The sequence below is a fragment of the Macadamia integrifolia genome, chromosome 7 (assembly GCF_013358625.1).
Source record: "Macadamia integrifolia cultivar HAES 741 chromosome 7, SCU_Mint_v3, whole genome shotgun sequence".
In the NCBI taxonomy this organism is placed as follows: domain Eukaryota; kingdom Viridiplantae; phylum Streptophyta; class Magnoliopsida; order Proteales; family Proteaceae; genus Macadamia; species Macadamia integrifolia.
In genome coordinates, this window is record NC_056563.1 from 31,592,471 (window position 1) to 31,616,945 (window position 24,475).

At 39.6% G+C, this 24,475-nt stretch overlaps 1 protein-coding gene across 1 annotated transcript in view; it reads right to left on the reverse strand.

Annotated features, from left to right (window-relative positions):
- LOC122084014 (calcium-transporting ATPase 3, endoplasmic reticulum-type) overlaps window positions 1-24,475 on the reverse strand; it is a 109,765-nt gene that overhangs the window by 27,240 nt on the left and 58,050 nt on the right. The window contains exons 17-24 of the mRNA XM_042651992.1: window positions 20,375-20,527; window positions 20,165-20,269; window positions 17,889-18,085; window positions 17,326-17,437; window positions 16,830-16,928; window positions 16,604-16,749; window positions 16,330-16,387; window positions 6,069-6,161 (exon numbers count right to left, since the gene is read on the reverse strand). Of these exons, the coding sequence (XP_042507926.1) occupies window positions 6,069-6,161; window positions 16,330-16,387; window positions 16,604-16,749; window positions 16,830-16,928; window positions 17,326-17,437; window positions 17,889-18,085; window positions 20,165-20,269; window positions 20,375-20,527 (963 nt within the window). The remainder of the gene's footprint in view (window positions 1-6,068; window positions 6,162-16,329; window positions 16,388-16,603; window positions 16,750-16,829; window positions 16,929-17,325; window positions 17,438-17,888; window positions 18,086-20,164; window positions 20,270-20,374; window positions 20,528-24,475) is intronic.

Below are 24,475 nucleotides of genomic sequence, written 5' to 3' on the forward strand. Positions count from 1 at the left end.
TCCAGAATCCAATTTGACCTCCTAAACCTTGGCCTCGTTGAGGAGGAAAAGGTCCATACTAATGAATTTTCCTTGCCTTTGGCTCAAGAAGAGAGCTTCCTCTGACAGAAAGCCCGTGTCAAATGGATGGAACTGGGTGACTCTACTCTGCCTATTTTCACCGGTCCCTCAAAGCCAGAACCAACGTCAATACCAAACCCAAACTCATCACCTCTTCGGGGATTGAGATTCTTAATCCTGAGGACATCAAATTTGAAGTTATATCTCATTTCCATGAGATCTTTTTGCCTCTCCCTCCTAACCTTCTCAACAAATTCATCTCGATCAATCTTCTCCTTGGCCTCCAATCCATCCCCTCTGAGGAAGAAATTCTCTCAACTATTCTACGCTACATAGCCAACAAAGATTTGGATGGAGCGTAACATCCGTAGATGGTCCTCCAATTCTCATTTGGTAGAGAAGATTTGGAAAGCCATCTACTTTGATGTTTCCTCCAAGATCCGATCTCTCCATCCTCGCCCGGTCCCTAATACCCCTAGGAATAGGCATATCATTACTTCCTGGAACTTGTTGGTTGACACACCATCCTCTACTCATTCGTTTGCTGCTTTGTTCTTCCCCCACCCCTGCCCCCCTCCTTTTTTCTGTATCCCCTTTGATCCATTTTGGTTGCCATTGGCTTTGTTTTTTATTGTCTCCCCTAAGTGGGCTCTTTTTCTTATAGGTCAGTGCCATCCCTTACCCCCCCCCCTTCTTCTTCTTTGTATATTCTTCTTCTCTTAGTAATGAATTTATTTATTCATCCAAAAACAATCTTCACAAGAAGACAAATAAAAGTACAGCAAAGATCGCTACAAACAACTAGTAAATCCCTTATGTTCATATTCATAAATCTGCGTACAAAGCATGATCTGTAGGCCCTCAAATGTATCTTTCTTGGCTATTCTCTTGCCACAAAAGGCTACAAATGCTACCATCCCTCTTCCTAAGAGACTTGTCTCTAGTGATGCTACCTTCAACGATTCTGTTCTTTTTTTCTCTCCATCCAAACTACCTCTTCAGGGTGCAAGTGGGCGTGATAGTGAAGAGGTAGTTGATCATCACTCTTTGCCTATTACTCCCTTTCTCCATGATGTGGGAAAGCCCAAGGCTGTGGATGTGGATGTTGATGATGTGAACACATCAAAAACAGGGGTAGCTGGTGTAGAAGGGGAACCTAGCCTTGAGGGGGTGACAAGCAAAAGGAGATACTAATGTAGAAAATAATAGATGAAGACTTGCCAACAATCCTCTTCAGATCCACTTCCTCTGCCTCCGTTTCCTAAATTAGGTAATACTTCTCTCCCCTCTGAGTTAGATCTCCCCATTGCTGTTCACAGTGGAACAAGAGCCTGTACTAACCCTATAGCCAAGTTTTATTCCTACGATGCAATCTCTCCTACAGGCCTTGCTTATTTGGCTGGCCTTTCCTCAACTCCTATTCCCAAGAATGTCAATGAGGTCATGACTAGTCTTGAGTGGAAGGAAGCTATAAGAGAGGAGATGAGAGCTTGTACCAGTAGGTCGCAAATGGGTCTATAAATCAAATACCAATGAAATGGCACCATTAAAAGATATAAGGCTATAAATCTTATAAGTGTAGACACCTCATTTTGTCACCCACAAAGGGGCAATGAGATGATGAAAATGGAATTCCCATAAAATATAATGGGATCCTTTATTTATAGCTAAGAGTTCTCTTCCTAGCCTGTGGCAATGTTTGAGTGTTCATGCTCGTTTGTCAATGGGAATTCTGTATACTTGAGAACTATGGAATCAAGTCTATGTAAAGTAAAAAACCACACTTTGGTTGAACAAATCCCAAATCACAAAATCCTTTTGGCTGTTTTCTTCTTCGTTTGGGAGAACTAGGGCACCGATATTCCTTCCTCCATCGATTTTGGCTTTAGCGACTCTCCTCCGGCAAGTCCTCCTCAAGCCATTCCGGCTCCAGCAAGGTACAATTTTACTTATTTTTTCTTCCCTCCTCTTTTTTTTTTCAGTTCTTGGTATTTGAACGGAGAGATCTCTCATCTGTTTTTTCTTCTTCTTTCTTTATATTCCTCTTCCCTTAATCTGTTCTTCTCTTCCTTCATTCATCTTCTTCCCATTCCAACAAGACTTCCCTTCTCTTCTTTCCTGGTTTTCTTTTCTCATTCCAGCGATAATAACCTTAGTTGTAGCCCTAATCAGACCAATAGGAGTAGAAATATAGTGGATGACCTTAGGCACTCATTTTGGCATCATAGAGGTAAGTATAATAAGTTCTTACGTATTTTAACAGCCTTTTTTCTTTATATTTATAATTTTGTTTCATAGTTATATTATATGTTATGATGAAGATGTTAGTTTATTCACTTTATTGATTTGTTTTTCTGATGAATATCTTGCATAGTATGAATCTTTCACCTTTATTTAGCATATAAGTAGAATTATATAATTTTTAACATGCTATTTGTGCTATATAAATGGTTACATAAAAAAATAACACTAGAACACTTTATTCGATAAGCCGACGCCTTATACCCGCCCTATCACCAAAGCGCTTCGGAAGACCCACGAATGCCTCGGTTGCCTTTCCGCCTTAATAACTATGCCATATACCAATCTTGGTTTAAGCAAAGTGCCCAACCGGATCATACCAAGGGCATTAGCCCGAGCTAACTTGTAGTCTTGTATAATGACTCAGGCGACGTCATTGCATCCCATCCACATCGTAGCCATTGAAATTTTCTCCAATTTCATTGTCGGAGGCACACCGAGTTCCCATACCCTAGCCCTGTCAAATATTGGCTTTGATACCACTTGTTAGGGACTTGGGTAGAACTCACCTTCGAAAGCTAGCCGTTAATGAGAGAATGCCTCAATACCTATAAGTCTCCACATCGGGCTACCCACTTTTAATGTGAGATTATTACTTCCGCCATCCGCGTGGAACCCCAAAAATCTTCCCCTCCACGTGGGAGCCACTGAGATTTTCTCCAATTTCATTCTTAGAGGCACACCTGGTTCCCACACCCTGGCCTTGCCAGAATCTTGGTCCTCCCAAACCTTGGCCATGTTACCACTTGATAGGGACTTGGGTAGAACTCATCCTCACTTCTCAAAAGCCAGCTGTTAAAGAGAGGGGGTATCCAAGTACTTATAAGTCTACACATCAGGCTACCCACTTTCGGTATGGGATTATTACTTAAGCCATTTGCGTGGAATCCCGACATCTCCCTCTCCATGCAGGAACCACCAAGATTTTCACCAATTTAAACCTCAAAGGCACACCGGGTTCCCGTGCCCTAGCCCTACCATGTCCTGGCCCTGCCAAACCTTGGCTCTAATACCACTTGATATGGACTTGGGTAGAACTCATCCTCAAAAGTCATTAAGGAGAGGGTTCCCAAGCACCTATAAGTCTCCACATCGGGCTATTCCAATATGTGATTATTACTTTTGACCATAGTTATTAAGGCATTGATAAGGCGCCACTAAGGCAATGCATAAGTGTTAAGGCGGTATGGGTAGGCTAAGGCAATCATGTGCTTTATGGATTTCACGTAATGCAACCACCTTAATGGCTAAGACGACACCTTATGACGCCTTACCACACCTTACAACTGCAGGCGCCTTTTATGTTTTTGTTTGTTATTATTATTATTATCTTTTTTTTATGTATTACCACAGATTCCATATCTTTTGTTGTGATTAGCAAGTCTATAATAATTCTATACACTTGAAAACTATGGATCAAGTCAATATAAAATAAAAAAACAACACTTCGGTTGAACCAATCACAAAATCCTTTTGGCTGTTTTCTTCTTTGTTTGGGAGAAGCAGTGGACCAGTGTTCCTTTATCAACTTCGGCTCTGGCGACTCTCCTCCGACGATTCTTCCTCTTGTGAGCCTTCCTCATGCCATTCTGGCTCCAACGAGGTACCTTTTTTTTTTTTTTTTTTTTTTCTTTTTTCCAGTTCTCTATTACTAAACGGAGATATCTTTCTCTTCTATTTTTTCTTCTTCTTTCTTACTCTTCCTTTTTTCCACTCCTCTTCCATTAATCCCTTCTTCTCTTCCTTCGTTCTTCTTCTTCCCATTCTAGCGAGACTTCCCTTCTTTTTTTCGTTCTTCTTCTTCTTCTTTCCTGGTTTTCTTCTCCCATTCAAGCGTACTAACCTTAGTTGCAGCCCTAATCAGACTGATAGGAGTAGAAATATAGTGGGGCACTCGTTTTGGCATCATAGAGGTAAGTATAATAAATACTTACATATTTTAACAGCCTTTTTTCTTTATATTTATAATTTTGTTTCATAGTAATATCATATGCTATGATGAAGATGAACTTACTTAGTTTATTCACTTTATTGATATGTTTTTTCTAATGAGTATCTTGCATTGGTAATTTTGACATCCACATGGAACCCCAACAATTTCCCCCTCCATGTGGGAGCCACTAAGATTTTCTTTGATTTCATCCTCGGAGGCACACCGGATCCCACGCCTTAGTCCTGCCAAACCTTGGCTTTGATACCATGTTCGCTACCATTTCACTTAAAATGCTCGAACTGTTAGGGAAGGGAAGCATCAATGTATAAATCAACAATAGGTAAGCTTGCCTTTGGGGCGGGCATCAACCATATTTGGATGGAATGCAACCTCAGGAAATGGACCCCCAACTCTAGATCATTCCAGCAGATGGGAGTCTATTGTTTTTTAAGTTAGATCCAAGGCCTCTCGTCTCCTCTAGGTGCTCTTAACACCTTAAGGAATATGCTTATTGTGGTCTCCAAGGTCTTCCTCTCTCTTTAATTCAGGCTGCCTGGTTTTTTGCTTCTTTTTCCATTTTTAGTGTTTTTTTTCTCCTCTCCCATGATTCTTTGGGGCTCCTTGTATCGTTTTTCTCCTTTTGGTAATGAATTTTTTATTCACCCTCAAAAGAAGGGGCATTTATGTAATCTTTTTTTAATTTTTTTATTTCACGTCAGTGAATATAGGGGGGATGTATCAACCTAATCTCCTCAACTCTTTTCTGTGCAACCTCTTTTTCTCTCTCTTCCTCCTTTCTCCCTTCTCTTTTTAACTTCTTTTCTGTAGCATACTATGAGTGTGAACTTGAAGAACACAAGCTCTAGCCAATTAGTTGGAGATTGGGATCTAATCTGTTCATGAATAGGAAGGTGACTTTAACCTTTACCTGCCAGCCCCTCCTGAAGGTGTTCCCTAACTCAAAATTGATGGGTGTTTTCCCTTGGTAACCCTGGACCTTGGGTATTGGAGTTGGATTGTTGGATGGTAGAGTGGTTGGAGTGTTCGCAGGTCCTATTGGGGAGGGAGATTCTACTAGAGCTGAGTTGACAGATTAAAAAACTGGGAACGATATTTTGATGAGCAAGGTTAGCTTGGAACTAGAATGGAAGTGGACTCAACAAATGTGATTAGATGGATGACAGGTTCAGAAGAAGCTCCTTGTTGCTATAACCATCTTATCAGGCCAATCAGGCAGCTTGCAGCCCATTTCGACTTTAATTTTTATTGGCAGCCAAGACGCACAAATGAGGGGGTGGATAATTTGGTTAAGCAATGGGTTGTAAGCCCATGAATCAGTTTTGGGTTGTCCAAGTAGCTAATGTCTCTTGGAGCTAGATGGGGTTGAGGGGTTGTTCAGCCTGAGGAGGAATGTCGTTCCCTTTTTTCTTTCAATAAAATTGTGTTATTTATCCCCAAAGAGAAAAGGAACAGAAGCTCTTTTCAAGAGTCTTATCTGCTGTTTATCATGTTCCCTTGGCTTTTCTTTGATTTCAAATGCAGAAATCAAAGGTTTTTGACAGTGTTAATCCTGTCTTTGTTTTCTTTTGCTTTCGCTACATATCCTCCGGACCTCCTCCCCAGCATCTTCCCACCCCCCCCCCCCAAAAAAAAAAGAAAAAAGGGGGGGGGAGTGAACCCCTCATTTCACTATCAGCCTAATATGTTATGCTGAAGATAGTAGCAAATGAAATCACTGATAAAGTACACTACAAGAATGAGGCACCATGCATACCTTAGCAACAGCTGTCCCTGACCCCATGGCAATTCCTATGTCTGCTTTCTTTAGTGCAGGAGCATCGTTGACACCATCACCAGTCATTGCAACCTTGAGCATAAAGATCATAATTCAATACCACCAGTTTACAATGTACCCATGGTCATAAAAAATTGCTGAAAATTAATAATAATTAACATTGTGACTCACAAAATCCAAACGAAAAAGGTATGCATGAAAAGAAATGGCATTTGAAGCAAATAGAAACAACCAAGATGCAGGAAGCCTCAAGAAAATGCATGCTTAGTGATGGGATAAAAAAGAAACTTGACAAAGTCGCAGCCTTACTTGAATCTTACATCAGTACTTGCATAAATTCCCTGAGAATCTGGTGCAATTAGAAGTCATTCAATTACCTTTCCAAAAATCCCAAGACCCTCTCTCTCTCTCTCTCTCACCAATGAGTTGATTCCGTAGGGAAATTATTACAGAAGTTGTGATTCTGTCCTCAAGTACTTCTTTGCATGGTATGATAATTAAACCTTCAGATTAAGCAAAGAGGTATTTCACATTCATCCTCATACATGTCCACTACACTCCAACCACTACTACGCACTTTACCATAGTCCTGACATTTCAAAGCCCGACTCGCCATATGGCAAACTTCATTCAGGTTGGAATACTTGAGCAAAGGACCTTGGTCTACCTGTCCAGAAAATTTGGCCTCAAATGAGCTGCCATGTGGCAGATATTTGGGCTACACAAGAAGCCTTCTTATGTGGATCATGCAGGAAACAAGACCTTTTTGTGACCAAGGTTCAAAATATCAGGTTTCCGACCTGGTTTCGACCCTTGGGAGACCGAAATTTCGAGGAAACCAGAGAATTTTTCCTTGTTTGGTGGAAACTTTGGTTTCGATCCCCAAAACGTGTTTCCCTAATTTTTTGTGTACGTCATATTTTAGACATTTCTATCACATTCACATATTTAGTTTCATGGAAAAAACACCTAAAGTCATACTTGTCTCGTGAACCAAAGTGTGCTAATGTACGTTGAGTTGTTGACTGAAACTATACTGCATAAGTAAATATACAAGTTACTAATTAAAATGTGAAATACATGATTAACAGATTAAAACAAATAAAATATAATGCAAAGGATCTAATAATAATATTACATAATGGTGAGTTATCTCTCAAGCCTTAAGTCTCAAGTTTCAACAGTCAACAAACTCAACACTCAACATTCAACACTCAAAATCCAATTCCAAGTACAGTGTCCAAGAGGTTCCAGTCCATGAGCTGCGAACCACCAAATGTCATTGCCGCTCCTCTGAATGCACCACATATGAGTCCCATGACATGTTTTGGGCCCAATTGTTTTGGTAGTCTGTCACTGTCCATCTATAAGACGCATCATCAACATCAACTCGGTATCCCAGCCTAGGGAATGACTTAGTCATGATGATAGGATGTGGATGTGGCACACAAGGTTGGGATGGATACCCAAAGATACTGTCAACAAAAGATGACACCTGGACTACCCTCCTATCCAAATGAAGTAGAAGATCCACCATACTGTCCATACCCACCACCATATCGAAATGAACCGGTGTTTTTGAAAGATGGTCCACCGGCATATACACCATACGATGGATACCTTTTTGGTCCAAGCACCCTTCCTAAGGTAGATTTGCTATAAATGTGCAAGATGCAAACTTAGAATGAAGATTTGATAGCACAAGGGTAAAATCTTGAGTGTTTTGCCTAGTTTCCCACTTCACAAAGAACAAATATGGGGAGAGGATCGAAATTTCGAAATAAAAAGACTTGGTTTCCCACTTAAGAAGGTTTTATAAGGGATGGTTCAACCCAAAGGGTCAAACCCATTGGTCCACTCAAAATTTCCCACATTTCGGTCGACATACCGAAATGTGGGAATGTTGGTCGATACTTGTCAAAACCAGTGACTTTTAAAAGTCACATGCTATATGGCATTGGAGTCCTAGAATACTGTTGAAATGTGAGAAATTTCGACGGTATCGGTCGAAAACTAGAACCATGTTTGTGACTATAATCCTTGGAGAACTTTTACTCTCCTAGAGGTATTCCCCATGGTTTCCCTCAAATGAAACCTGGCCTTGACAATAATAATTGAAGTAAATCTCCACAACTTCAAAGAATAAATGATCCAGACCTACTAGCTTAATACCATGAACAATGTGGGGTTTAAAGATTACAGTTTACCTCCCTCCTGCACAGAAGAGTTCCCCTTTATTCCAGACCTTGGGTCACCCGATAAGTGGAAAGAACAAATTCAAAAATGTCTAGTGGTTTTGACTAATATCCATCGGGTTTTGGAATTTGGACTTTTTATTTTAAAGGTTATGAGTTGTAATGGAGGGATTTATAAAGCCCATATTAAGGGGGTAAAAGTAGTCCACATGAATTTAGCATTAGTTACATTTCCATCTTTCATTTCTTGTTGAATCAAAGTACGAGCTAAAGTTAGCAAATTGGGGTGCTATTTTGAATATGTTTTCTTTTGCTTAGAAGTTCAAGTCCCTATAACAGGTCCTAAATTGGAGTTGAGCAATTGTTTGGAAAAAGTGCAACAAAGGCTAAGGCTAGATAGTTTGAGCTTTTATAACTGCAGTTCACTCGATACAGGTAATTAATATATGTTGTCTACATGGTTTTCCATGATTAAGGTCAGATTATAGAATTAATGACTTATGTTTTGCTCCCCTCTCAAATTATTTGCTGTTCTGGTCATCTTTCATCAATTCCAACCAAGGTTCAAAGTATTGGTAACAAGTATTGTATGAATCGTATAGGAAGGGTGATTTTAAGAAACATATGGTATCATATTGGAGAGACACAAGATACGGTAAAAAAACACATGGACATAGTCAAGAAACTATGGAAATGCTTAGGATACATGAAAAAAAAAAACAATTTTGAAGCATAAAACGCTATAAATAAGTAATATGTTGAATATATCATGTTTAAAATGGAAATGTTGGGTAACCAACGATGATGTATGGGGTAGAATGTTGGGCAGTTAAGAAGTGTCTTATAGATAAGCTATGTGTAACTGAGATGAGGGTGTTAAGATGGATGTGAGGCAAAACAAGGAAGGATAGAGTAAAGAATGAGTATATTATAGCTGATTCCGGAGTTGCCCTGATCAACGACAAGCTCTGTGAATGTTGTTTAAGGTGGCATGGCCATGTTCAAAGGAGGCCTAAGGATGCCCAAGTAAGGAGAGGTGATTTGATTCAGATTGAAAGAGCTAAAGAACTAGTGGCAGACCTAAAATGACCATAGGCAAAGTGGTGAGGAATGGAGTCTGGTCCCAAGTACGATGTTGAAGAGAGCCATTTGGAGGGCAAGGATCCATATAGCTGACCCATTTAGTTGAGTTTTTTTCTAGCTCGTTGGGCTGTGCCTTTTACTATTACTCTCTTCTCTTCTTTCTTCTCTCATCTTTTCATCTCTTCATTCCCCCACTTCAATACAAAAAAAAATTATTTATGCCATGTAACGTATCGGCCTATATGGTATCAATGCGGACCAATACCGATACGTATATAGATACTTTTAACCATGAGGCCAACAATTTGCAAATGTCCCTTCCAAATGGGGGAGGAAAGGGGACAATTAAAAAAAAGATGGTCCACATCTTCCAAAGCATTCCAAGTTCCCAACAAAAGCAGCAAGAGGGGGAGACAGTGATTTAATGATGAATGAGAAAACTACGTTGGGAGGCAATTAGAGAGAGCCCTCCAGATAGTGAAATTGTAGCGAGGGATATGTCTCTTGAACCAAACAAGCTTCTACCAAGGGGACAAGGAGCCATTATATATGATAAAGTCCCAAGCCGCTTTGGAATTGAAACCCAAAGAAAATGCAGCCGAAACCACAATGTCACCCTACCATGAGGCCTTCTGTCCAAAGGGGGCACGGCAGTCCAGACATCAACTAGCAGGGAGAAGAAGTCAAGGGACCCATTCACCTTAGCTAATGATATATGCGACCATAGAGTGCTTACAAAGGCAAAAAATGCAGCTAGCTTAAGCACTAACAAGTGGGCACCCATAGGGTACCAATGGTCAAACCAAAGGGAGGTGGAGGCACAATCATCAATTTGGCTAGTAATAGTCCCAAAGAAATAGACTGAACCTTGAGGATTTTGAGCCGAACCTAGGAAACATCAGAAATGGAAGGAGTAGTCCGAATGAAATCATTGTGGAGAAGACCCGAGTATACACACTCGTCCCAATTCTTCTTGGACACAATCTTCCAAATGAACTTGAGAATACCAGTAGAGGAATTAGATTCTTCGCAAGACAAAACCTCCCTCATCCTTGGGAAGGCAAACACTTGCCTAGTTGGTAGGGTGGAGGAATCTATTGGAATTGGTTCCATTACAAAGGAAAGCAAACATGAGGGATTTCAATTCCTTGATAATGAGGCAGCCAAAAATACCGGATTAATGGATATAGAATGACTGAAGGACTGAACCGATCAGCTCCATGCAGCCTACATAAGAGAGAAGCTTGTCTTTCCAGAGCTGAAGCTTCTTATGGGTGAGATCCATTATAGGAATGCAGTATTGCAGTGATAACTGGAAGGTGGCCAATGGAGAATCAAATCTAAAATTAGAAATTAGCTAGATAATATCTTCCTAGCTATTACAAGGAAATATGAAAATGGAAACTAAATCAATCAAAGATTTCCTAAAATCTTGTAGCTTAAACTCCTACATGATAGCTGGCCATGGGGCCCACAAATCAAGAGGGAATCTTCTTCAATTCTTATCCACGCAAGCTGTCCTTGGGTTGAACCAGTCAAGAACCAAGAACCAAGCCACACAATAGCAATTTCATCCCACAACCGGTTTGGACTGGTTTTGGGGCCTTGTTCCTGCGATCTACATCAACCTCTTAAGGGGATCTTGTGGGGAGTGGATGAGACTCAGTTTAGTCAAACCACTATAAATCCTTATGTATTTGTGTTGTTAGTTTAGACAGAAGAAAGGAAAGAGAGAACGAGAGAGAGAGAGAGAGAGATTTAGCGGAAGATAATCTCTATCTCATGATAGGGACTGATCTCTTCTTCTTATTAAATAGACTACTAAACTATTACAATATGAATAGGACAGCTGTCCTAATATGACTAGGAATATAAAAACATAATGTAAATCTAATTAGTCCAACTAATCCTAGCTAGACTCTAACACTCCTAATTAGAATAGGAGAACTAATTACTGCTAACAGCAGTCCTAGTCTAACAAGGACTAAACTTCCTAGTTAATTTAGGGAACTAACCAGAGGAAGGGAGGAGTTTGCGCAACCCGCAAGACGACTCCTCTCTCACGATAGTCTCTAACACTCCCCCTCAAGCTGGAGCATAGATGTTAATCATGCCCAGCTTGTTACAAATATAGTCCACTCTACTACCCCCCAAGATTTAGTAAAAACATCTGCAAGTTGTTCTCCTGTGCGAACATAACTTGTAGAAATGACTCCTTGTTGTAGCTTTCCACGAACAAAATGACAATCAATTGCAATATGTTTTGTCCTCTCATGGAACACAGGATTGGAAGCAATATGAATAGCGGCTTGGTTGTCACACCATAACTGCATAGAGTGAGTACATTCAAAGCCATGTTCTGTCAGAAGTTGCTTTACCCATATCAACTCACAAGTAACTTGAGCCATGGCTCGATACTCAGATTCAGCATTAGACTTTGCCACAACCGCTTGTTTCTTGCTCTTCCAAGACACAAGGTTTCCACCAAGAAAAGTATAGCATTATGTAGTCGACCTTCTATCAATAGGAGAACCAGCCCAATCAGCATCACAAAAACCTTCAATATGATTATGTCCATGATCTGAGTAGACCAGACCACGTCCTGGAGCTTTCTTAAGGTACCTCAAAATGCGAACAACGGCATCCCAATGTGAAGTACGTGGAGACGAATGAAATTGACTCACAACACTCACAGTCAAATAATTCAGCTTTCCCACCAGCCTCCTGTATTTCTCAGGATCATCTAACACATCACCTTCTTTAGGCATAAGTTTCACATTTGGATCCATTGGAGTGTCAACAAGCTTGGATCTTAACATACCTGTTTCTGAAAGTAAGTCCAAAACGTACTTTCTCTGAGACAAGGAAATTCCTTTTCTTGACTAAGCAACTTCAATTCCTAGGAAGTACTTTAATCGTCCTAGGTCCTTAGTTTGAAAGTGCTGCTGCAAATGTGCTTTCATACTTTGGATCCCTTCAACATCATCTCCAGTAATGACAATGTCATCAGCATATACAACCAGAAATATCCTTTTCCATTATTCTTCCGATAGAACACAGAATGATCACTGTCACATTTTGACAGTCCAAATGCACAAACCACATCAGTGAACCTACCAAACCATGCCTGAGGAGACTATTTCAGCCCATACAAGGACTTCTTGAGCTTGCACACCTTTCCACACTCCCCTGAGCAACAAACCCAAAGGTTGCTCCATATATACTTCCTCATGCAAGTCACCATGAAGAAAAACATTCTTCACATCAAGCTGAAATAATGGCCAATGAGAAGAAGCCGCAAGAGAAATCAAAACACGAACAGAAGCCATTTTGGCAACAGGGGAGAAGGCATCCAGGTAATCAATGCCATAAACTTGGGCATACCCTTTTGCGACCAGCCGAGCTTTCAAACAAGCAAGAGATCCATCAGGGTTCACTTTAACTGCATATACCCACCGACAATCAATAGCCTTCTTTCCAGGGGGCAATGATACAAGATCCCAAGACTGATTTTCTTCTAAGGTAAACAGTTCCTCCGTCATAGCAGTCTTCCACCCAGGACTACTATTTACTTGTTTAGAGATCAGACCAGCTCTGATACCATGTTAGTTTAGACAAAAGAAAGGAAAGAGAGAGAGAGAGAGAGATTTAGCGGAAGATAGTCTCTATCTAATGATAGGGACTGATCTCTTCTTCTTATTAAATAGACTACTAAACTATTACAATATGAAAAGGACAGCTGTCCTAATATGACTAGAAATATAAAAACACAATGTCAATCTAATTAGTCAACTAATCCTAGTTGGACTCTAACACTCCTAATTAGAATAGGAGAACTAATTACTGCTAACAGCAGTCCTAGTCTAACTAGGACTTAACTTCCTAGTTAATTTAGGGAACTAACCAGAGGAGGAAGGGAGGAGTCTGCGCAACCAGCAAGACTCCTTCTCTCTCACGATAGTCTCTAACATGTGTGATTCTGTTTATCATTTATATTATGAATTTATTTACAATCACATAATTGAGGCTGAAATTTGATAAGTTTAAATCCACTAGTGATAACCTATTCACCCCCACTCTATAGGTTATCAATCAATTACTTACTCCTTTGGCCAGTTTTACTCCGAGTCCACTTGGAGCCTTAGTCAGGCATGGTCCCCCGTGATCCCTTGCTGCAAAATTGTTTGGTTCAAAGGGACATTCCCCATCACAGTTTCACTGTTTAGCGAGCCATTACCCACTCCCTCCCAACATAGTCTTTCCTGATTCAAAGACAGATTCTAGCCTCTCCCACCTGCAACTAAGTGTGTTAAACGGTTCGGTTTCGGTGTAAACACCTCGTTTCGGTTCAGTGTAAGATTTTTTAGTGTAAAACCAAAATCAAAATGTTTAATAAATGGTTTTAACTGTCTCAATTTAAATGGTTTGGTCCCAGTTTTAAAAGGTTTTCTTAGGTTTTTAATTTTTTATTAAAACTTTTTTCTCTTTTAATTTTTTCATTGAAAATTAACATTGATTGTTAATTATTATATGTTTTCTTTTAATAATTTAAAATTTTTATTGTTTATATGTTTTAATTTATTATTCAAAAGGTTTGAATGTCTTTTAATTTTTTAGTAGGATTTGTTTATTCTAACTATTAGAAGTCTATTGAGAGAAAGGAGGAGTCTAGTGCAAGTCGCAGAGTCCTCCCTTGGGTTTTCCTAGTACTATTAGGACTGTGGGTTTGGGTTTTCCTATTCCTATTAGGACCATGAATGACTAAACTTACTGAGTATATATTAATCTGTTTAAACGGTTATTTTAAACATTTTAATTAAAAGGTCTCAATTTTGAAACCAAACCGTTTATTAAAAATTTTTATGGTTTCGGTGTAAATGGTTTAGTTCGGTTTCGATTTGATTCTGACACCCTTACCTACTGCCTTTTTTGGAGCTACCCAAAAGATGTGTACCACCTCTTTTTTGCTTGCCCTTTTTACTTGGTTTATAAAGGGTTGCTCACCAAATATTGGCCTCTGAGGAGAAGAATCTTTCCCTTTGATAGAGAATGGAATTGGGTGGATATGACCTTTCCTGATAAATCTAGTTGTGATGCAAAGAGGGAGCTTGCCTTTGGTGACATCATTTACCACATATGGTGGAGTGTAACCTCAGGCGATTGAATTCTAATTCCAGATCTTTTCAGCAGATTTGGGACACTACCTTTAATGCAGAAATAGATTACAAGAAACTAACCCCACAATATTTAACCCCAAATAATACAAAAGTATGACCCACAAAACTTAACAACCCCCATGGGTGGAGTCCCAAAACAACCTCCATGGGTGGATTTACAATTAAAGAGGTTATAGAACAAGAGTTTAATAACCCACACAAGACCCAACAAAACAGATCCCAAACATGACACCCAAAAATCAAACCCTTTGGGATAAAAAAACCCTGCAGCTAAGGTGTGGAGAGAATACCTGCGGCTGGAGTTGTAGGCCTCTGATGAGGTTGAAACTGGGGTCGATTGTAGGTCTTGTAGGTAGGAACAAAACCTCCAAAATTGGATGACTTTTGATGCTTGGATTGAAAGTTATTCAGTTTCTTGATTTCTGACCTTGGAGAGAGAATCTGGGAAGATTCTGCAAAACCAGCAATCTGATCGACTTGGACAGAGTCAAGAAGAGGACCGATTGGTCCTATAGCACCCCTGAACACCTCCCAATAGTAGCCCTCCAATCAGATCTCAGAATGGGGAAGAGGAAAGAGATCGCAGGTCTCAAAACTCAAGATTCCAAGCTAGCCAATTCTGATTTCTGGTGTTTCCAGCAGGTCTGATATGCTCACAGTAGCCGTAAATAATAACAGTAAATAAGGGACAGAATAAAATATAAAAGAAGAATAGAACCGATGAAGGGTTGAGAAGGGTGAAAGAGAATAAAGGAATGGGTATCTCACCCCTTAGGTTTCGGGTATCACACCCCTCAAAAGTTTACGCATCCCACCTCTCAATAACAGCTTTTAGCTAGAGAGTAATCACTCAATAATTCATTCATTCAAATCTAAGAAATATCAGTGCATAGGCTCCTCTATTTAAAGAGGGCAGAATTACAATCATATCTTAACTAGGAGCTAGTTTCCAAATAGGACTAGACACTCCTACTATAACTAGGACTTCAAATAGAACTAGGACTAGACTTCTAACTCCAACATGGAGTAGGACTGACTAAATAATAGTCCATATAGGACATTACACTCGATGAGCCCAATGGACCTTTATTGAATTGAAACAACTTAAATAAAAGCACTGAATATAAATCCCGTTTTCCTACTTTCTACCAAAATTTTAGGCCCATTAAAGTGGCCCATTACGAATAAAACCCATGGGATCAAAGGCCCAACACATACATAACACAACCCAAGGCTTATTTGTAATAAAATAAGCCCAAGTGACTTATCTACATCAACCATCTTTGACATTAGAAGGAATTTGTCCAAGGTCTCCTCTCAATGCATTGATTCCCCAAGGAACAAGCTTCTTGTAGATTCCTAGGGCCTTCTATTTTCTTTGTTCCATGCCCCAAGCCCTTCCTAGCTGATGATTGGGCTTTGTATTCATGTATTGTGTGTTTTTTCCCCTCCCCTGCATTTTAGGGGAGCCTCTTGTATTCATTCCTCTTTTCGTAATATAATTTCTAATTCAGCCAAAAAAAAAAAATAAGATATGTAATGAGACATCGGTACTTTAGAAAAATACTATCATGTATATATGACCAAAGACATTCACACAAGAACAATAAAACTTCTTCAATAGAAACCAGTTCCAAATTAAAGAGTGGATAGCTTCAATGCATGGCATCACATACCTCAATTGCCATAACCATGTAAAACAGAGAATACAGAACTTTCTTCATTCACATAAATCAGGAATATTACAATCAGGAAACCATGTTAAAACCTTATATAGAGACCTACCACTTCATTTTGGCGCTGCAAGGCTTCGACCAGAATTCTTTTGTGAGATGGTTCAACCCTAGAAAATTAGGAAAAATACTGAATGAATTGCATAGATTCTCAAAGCTTTCTACTACCCTTTAGAGAACAGAAATTAAACTCACACTCCCCACCCCCCACCCCGACCCAAAAAAAAAAGAAGTTGAAACAAGAGACCTCCATGCAACCATGACAATGTGTCTTCTATACAACGAGATACAGATAGTAACATTGAGACAAATGGCATCTCAAATACCTGGTGAAGAGTATCATACGTTGTAATGCTATCGACTGTTGCAAGGCAGGAAGTTCTTCAAACTCAGAAGCAGTGTAAGAACATCCAGAAAAATCTCCCAAATGATCAAAAGCACCTATTTTACGGCACAGAGATTCTGCTGTGGACTGAAGGTATGCATCAGGTTAGAAAGAAGAATGCAATAGTAATAAGAATAACCCATGCAAGAATATTGCCAATGGCTGACCTTGTTGTCCCCTGTGACAACTATAACACGTATGCCAGCCGACATGCATGAAAGCATAGCATTTCTTATTTCCTCTCTCGGTGGATCAAGCATCCCAACCTTAAAATAAGAGGGAGGAAAAATATGAAAAACAAAACTCACATATATAAAATGCAAGGAATCAAGCATTTGAGAGCTCAGTCAGATACAAGTAAATTATGAATCATATAGTCCTAAGCAATTTCAGATGCACCTGCGTAGAATTTGACGGAGATTGATGCAGTTTTCACCACCAGAAAACAAATGACTAAATTTTCAATAGTGAAATCTTTATGAGGATTTTAAAGCAGAATCTATGAAATTGGTGAGAAAAAGAAAAATATAACACTGAAAATTATTATAAAAAATGCAAGAAAAGAAAGTAAAAGATAATATTTTCAGGCATAGTCAATGGTGTGCATATAACATGTTTGCCAGAATCGACATGTTCACTATGAATCTCAACAAGTACACGCACCAATCCAATGAATGTGAGGTCCTTCTCGTCATCAAATGAAAGTGCTTGTTGGCCCAAGGGCATTCGTTTAAAGGCCAGTGCCAAACATCTGAGTGTTTCTTTTCCTGCAAAACTGATCAATCAATAACATTAAAATTGAATGAAAAAAGAATATATCCGAGCATAAAAGGCCAATTAAGAATTCAGAAGTCGAAATATGGAAACATATCAAGCTCAATTTAGCTGGTCATTTAACTGGGGATTCAAGTCTTGGGGATATTGGTGGCCATTACATTCACTTCTTGATCTAACGTTAATTTCCCCTTTCTGAGAATATCAGCTAACAGAAGATCCGAATACTCAAAGGCTCAAAAAAAGTTCTAAGTTCTTGAAGTAAAAGATCATCTGTGCGGTTCTTCAAAGCATCACTATCTACCAAAATCACTTTACACAGTACTGATTTGGTCCTAGATCAGCAGAACATGTATAAATGAACATATATATGCACAACAAGGTATCTCTACTAATTTTGGAAAAATAACACACCAGAGTTGAACACAAATGATTGATGAAAGAAAGACAACCTGTGGAATCTGGCCTCTAGCTTAGCTCGAACATCAATATTAAGTGGAACAGTAGAACCATCATCATTGCACAAAACACTTGTGCATCTAGAGATTATACTTTCAGGAGCACCTTTTGAGAACATAATCTGCAATTGCTTTTGGCTACAAAGGACACTCATCATTTTGCGGTCACGAGAAAAATCCAATAGATAGACCTGTGAGAACATATCATCTTATAAGCATGAGAAACATATGCAAAACGTTTCTATCTGGCTCTATGTTTTTTATGGACATAAAATAACATAAACAGATAATAGGCCATTAAGAGCCCCATGAATTCCAAAAGTGTTGCGGAAAAGATTTTGAAGACAGAAGTTCTAACATTACTTTCATATAGCCTCAAACTTCCACAAGGAGAGGAGAACAGAGACCCAAATTTTTATGGAAAATAACCATCTCGAACCTATACACCCTCATTCCCATAAGACCAGATTTGTCCATTGATCCTGTCCCTATCTTCAGACTTCAAACAAAGTGTCTTGTGCCCCACCCTACATAGTCATAGAGTCAAGCATGGTTTTAGTCAGTCAAAATTGCAACTCGGTTTTGACCTTATCCGAGACGAACCAAGGGTCAAAACTGGTTTGTACTAGGTTTCAACCCTGTTCTGCAAGTTTCAACACTTGGTTTAGACCGAGACCTGGGAGTTTCGCAAGTTTCGACACTGCAAAGAGGGATTTTGCCAAAAAACTTGCAGTTTACTCAAATCACATGATTTTTCCTACTTTCAGGATTTGCGAGATTGAAGCTTGAAAGTAAGTCATTTCCCCAAATCTAATTTTTGAAAGTATTAGTACATAGACAAAGTGTTGGGCACAAAATATGTCAAGACTCATGAGAAACATATGTAACATGTTACATTCAAAGGAGCGTCAACGACATCTTCAGTGGTACGTAGCTCGCGAACTAGGCCTGCCAAGAAACTCTATGTATTGAGTGATGAGTGTTGTATAATTGCATTTCACTAACCTAATGTATGTTTTGATTGCTTTAATTGTCCATTTGCATTTCCAGCAGCTAAATTATATGTAGTCAATCTGTCAATGTTTATAATAGGGCTAGTGTACAGCAGCATTCAGCATTTCAGCGTAAACTAACAAACATGGGTTCAAACCACAAGTACCATTTTGGAGTTTTTGTGAAACTAATTTATGGAATAGGTGTAAACAATAAAAAATAAATAAAATACAAAATATTTATAAAAAACTGATAACAAAAAACCAATTTCTGGGCATCGAAACCTAGGTTTCAAATTTAGCCCAGAAAAAAATCCCAGGTTTCAGTTTCGACCTCGATCCTTGGAATCAAGTGGACCTTTGATGGTTGCTCAATAGGAAATCCAGGCCAGCACGTACTGGTGGGGCCTTCAGAGATTCACAAGGGTAACATTATCATGGTACACTCCACTTGATTGGCTTGGCCAGCTCTATCACTGCAGGGTTTTAAGGCTATCATTAAAGGTATTGAAATATATACCTATTTCAGTTGGAATGGAATTGATTATTGCGAGTAAAAGCTTAGAAGAGAGAGAAGGTTTAGCAACACCATCAACGTCACTTTCACTCGTAGAATGAGATCAGCAAATGGTCTAGCTGATGAGTTGGATAGTATTGGTGTCAATAGATAGAGCTTATACCAAGGATCTTACCATATGTAGCTGTGTTGTTGTTGTTGTTGTTGTATGCTACTCTCTACATTATTTTCCTCCATTTTTAATTAAATTTTGAAAAAAAAAAAAAATTCTATTTGTTAAATCAGTATATTTAAAACTCAAATGTATCAAAGACTGCCCCGTTTCTATATAATTGCAAGGAGAACACTATTGTTGCCATTGAAACTCTTTCACCATTTTTGAATCCTTTCATAGGATGATGCCCTATTACATGTGTATTTGCCAAAAAAAAAAAAAAAAAAAAAACAATCCTGATGTCAATCCCAATGGAAAAAATAAATGAATGAATAAATAAATAAGAAAAAATGACTTGATCTTAAACTCATTTATCATTTAGAGGAAGACCTAGCCCCAGATGGCTATATTTGAGTCACATTCTGCAGCAACCCAGGATTTTTTTTTTTTTGGGGGGGGGGTGAAACATTGTCAAGGCACCTGTCAAAAAAGTAACTAGTATCGAGTGCAACATCCATCCTGATCTGAAATCTCACTCCATCTTTTTAAAACGCTGCTAACAGTATAAGCAGTAAGAAAATCATATCTTAATAAAGTAAAAGCAAACCTTCTTAAACTGGTTCTCCCAGTAATGATTACAATAAGATGCACGCTCATGCTTGCTGAGCATATTCAGGGCTGAAGGCATAGAATCAAAACCAGGAAGGCCAACCTGTGAGTGGGAAACAATTGTTTTTGACAAAAAATTCAGAAATGACCCTCATAATATAAAAATACAACAGCAGCAATTATACACAGTACTTCATATCAAGTCAACCTTTTCTGCAAGAACACGAAGTGCTACTTCAGTTGACTCCCCAATTTTCTCATAAGTTCCCTTGTCTGGATTGTATTGTAAGGTAGATTCATTGCAAAGCGCAGAACACATTGATATGTGAAGAAGACAAGACAATTGAGCTGGAAACTCAAGCTGCACGTCAATCAAAAGAACTTAAGTGCTTGACTTACGAAGTGTAATGAGGAAATCAAACATGGGAGATCAGAGAAGCCCATAGGCTCCAGAAAGTAATGCCACAAAACATGCTAAATGCCAAGATCAGCAGTTCACACAACTGAAGAAGAATCATCACATGTTAGCAAAACCTATCAAAAAGTATTGGCATGCATTAGCAAACCAAATATAGTATTACTTCATTACTTTTAGGCAGCAGAAAAAAAAACACATCATAACTAATTATTTTCATCCTTCTGCACAAATGGCTAGCTAGCGCCATTACACTAACACGATAAAACATGCTAATTGTTGAACACATACAGAGATAATGAATAAAAGATGAAGCACTGGAACAGCATAAAGATACAATTAAACTAAAAAGCTCACAAAATTTACGAAATAGCAGGCTGGCAACGGAAGCACCATAGAGTTTGAAACCTTGCTGAAAGTAGTCATAAGAAATGAAGCTCAACGGCAATATAGGACAAAGATTATGATAGAATTTCAACTTGGATTGGTTGGCTCACATAAGAAAACAATGGCAGAGTAAGCCAGCTCATTGGCTGGCTTCAATGGTCAAGACTTCTATGCAGCAGAAAGTTTCTAGTAATAGGACTATAATTGCTTGACAGAATCCTGCTTCACTGTCTTAGACACTACTTTCTTTAAGCTTTCCTAAGACAGTCGTTGTAGGGCAACGGCCAAAACACAGCCCTTGTCTTTTTTCTCATATATATAAGATATAGCATCTCAGCCACCGCATCTGCTCAGACAGATGAATTTTTTAACCTGCAAGTCATCACATTTTCTGTGTTCTTGCTTCACCATCGCTACTTACTGGCTTTCAAATTCTAAACGTCCCCCTTTTTTTTCCATATCTTCTTTTCCATTGGTTTGTACGGTCTGTAGGCCACGGTTCCTTGTAACACCACCCGAGTTCCTTGTTGCAGCAGCATCAGAATAGTCAAGGATGCTTCGTAACGGCAACAGTCCATCTTGTCAGCAATTGCTCAACTGAGAGCCATAAATCTATTATTGAAAGCACCCACTCTACTGGTAGCAGCAGCGGGTGGTGTCTCACGCCATCTCTTCCCAAACATCCAGCGCATGAGCTCCGGTTCATTTTACAAGAACAAGAGGTGAAGACAGTTTTTCGAAAGTCAAAATAACTCTCCGTGGAACAGTACACCATAGGATAATGTTTAGTTGCTGAGCTGTTATTAGCTTGTTATGCCTCTTTAGTTATTTCCTACTGTAACTAGACTTAGGTAGTTATTGCTTTCTATTGCAATTAGACTTGAACTCAGTAGGAAAGTAGGTCTCCTACTAAGAGTGGGTTATTTATTAATATTAAGGAAATAGCTAGTCCATGATAGAAGCATTCACTCCATCGTCTTCTAGCTCAATGAAGTCTCAGTTTCATCCCCCATCCTCTTCTTCTTCCTCCCTGGTTCTGGTTGTTGAGGTTTTATCACAGAGCAATTTGATATACAGCTTGAATGGACTGTAAAAATTAAATAGAAGGTCCAGTTCGGGGAAGTTGATTTTTAATCAAGTTAGTTTTCTGAGGTCTCCAGTTTTGTTTAATTTTTAAAGGTAAATGAATTGGGGCCGGAGAATTGGACAGAAATTTGAATTTGGTTGTGCTCTTCCCTAGTTGCATGCAGGCATGCACTGACAACTACAAATTATGGAAGAATACCGAACAACATAAGAAAGAGAAGGATTGGGGCTAAGCGCTCAAACCTACAGTCTTTAAGATAAAAATTGAGGAAAACAATTTTGAGTACAAAATAGCATGGTAATCGCTCAAAATTCATAGATGTTAAGACATCAAGATTTATTTGAATAATATATGGGTAACTATAGAGACTTGACTTTTAATGGAACCATCACTCAAAATAAGAATTTATCATCAAACAATACCACACAGTATTTATGCCATAACTCTCCGAAATCACGTTAAATACAGAATAACTTGGGCTCTCATAGAGGTAGCTAAAAAGGCCTTAGTGACACTAAAAGAGCAGGACATAAAAACAAACGAGTTTTGATAACTGAAATAGGCCTAAAGTAAGATGCCAGGAATAACACTTCAACAGGGGGGTGGAAATCAAACAGGAAATCTGAACACAGGAAAACTAAAACCAAATTAGCCAAAACCCAATGGAACCCCCACCCCATCTCCCCAAAAAAAAGAAAAGACCATAATTACCCTACCACTGATCTGGATTGAATAAATTCAAAAATGAAAACAAGAAAATAAGAAAAATCAGAATTAATTAAACAAAGCCCTACCACTTAAATGTCAAAAGACCCAACCAATCCTAATAATTTTTTTTGTTTTTTGCATGAATAAAAAAATTCATTACTAAAGGAAAGAAAGGGGAGAGAGAACAAACAAAAACAAACAAAATTACAAGGCCCCGCCTTTATAAAGGGAGAGAGGCAAGGGCCTGCAAAGGGGAAGGGGAAAAGCCCCAAACAACCACAACATGCTAAAAAGGGAGAAGGCATGACTACAACTTGACAAACAGACACATCATCAAAGAAAGTGTGTGACCCAGGAAAAGGAGGACCTCCAAAAATGCAGGATGGCCCACCATATCATAACAAGATTTCTCAGCAAATAACACGAGCACAGATATCCATACTAAGAGGCCGAAGCTTCTCATTGTTGGGCAAGGAATAGTCCCTAAAGCCTAAGGGACCGCTTCCTGGGATAAAGAGGGAAGCTTATGTTGCACCAGAGGTAGACATGAAGATGGGGGGAATGAGGGACAACAAGGGGCTGGAGAGACGGGAGGGAGAAATGGGCACTAATCTGGGACGTAGGATGGGCCAACCCAGGGTCAGAATTAGGGGGTGAAATTGGGCAGGCCAAGTGAGAAGTGCTGCAGGTACCAAGGATAGTGGACTGACCTGAGGACAATGGGCTGAAGGAGTTAACATCGGGGTTTTGCATGCCGAGTAGAAGAATTGGCCCATCAGGGACAGCGGGAAGAAAAAACAGAGAGGAACTGGGCTGAGAAATTAACAAGGTCATGGGGAAGCCCACCCCAAACTTTGAAAAAGGAAGGGGTAAAAGGAGAGGGGGGGGGGGGAGGGGGATCCAAGCACCGATGAGAGATTAACCCTCACACACAATGGGCTGACAGTGGAAGGGACTTACGGAGAAGAAGCAGGTGCAAAGAAAGGAACGGAGGAGGTAACAGGAGCCGTCAAAAGTAAAGAAGGGAGTAACAGGGGATGGCAACCATTCGAATGACAGGGAGAGGGGTTACCGACAGCAGGGGAGTATATGCCTCGGGAGAGGAGGTAACAGTACTATCGGGGGGTCAAAGTGTCATCGCCAGCTTATAGGGAGGAGAATTGATTGTTTCTAGAGGTCTTAGCAGGCTATTGACCGATGGTACACAAAGGTTGGGGAAAAATCTGACCTCGAGGGGACCCTTAATTCAGGTTGTTCACAAAGACGGGTACGTCCCCAGTGACGGCTTTTCCGACGCCCTTGGCTAGGGGATTGATGGCCAAGGAAGGGAAGAAGGCCAGGGTGAGATAGAGAAGGTGGGGGATGGGGTAAATGGTATGAAGACAGTTGCAGTGGCCAGATGCAAGAAGACCAGAGCCAATACCTGAGACAACAAATCCCAGAGGTGGTGATTTCAGAGGCAGCGATGCTGGTGGAGATGGTTTGGTCCTTAAGAGCAGTAGACCTATGGAAGCATAATTTGGTTGCATACTAACCAAGAGAATGAACTAACCCCAAGGATGGATTTCAATCCAAGGCATGGTCCCATTGAAAGCCCAGGGAATAATTCTGCACAATGCCAAATGAGGTCTCTGGGTTTCCTGTGTATTCATCCCAAATTAGATCCATGAGAAAGTTATGGATACATTCACGAAACCGGAAGTCTTTCGATC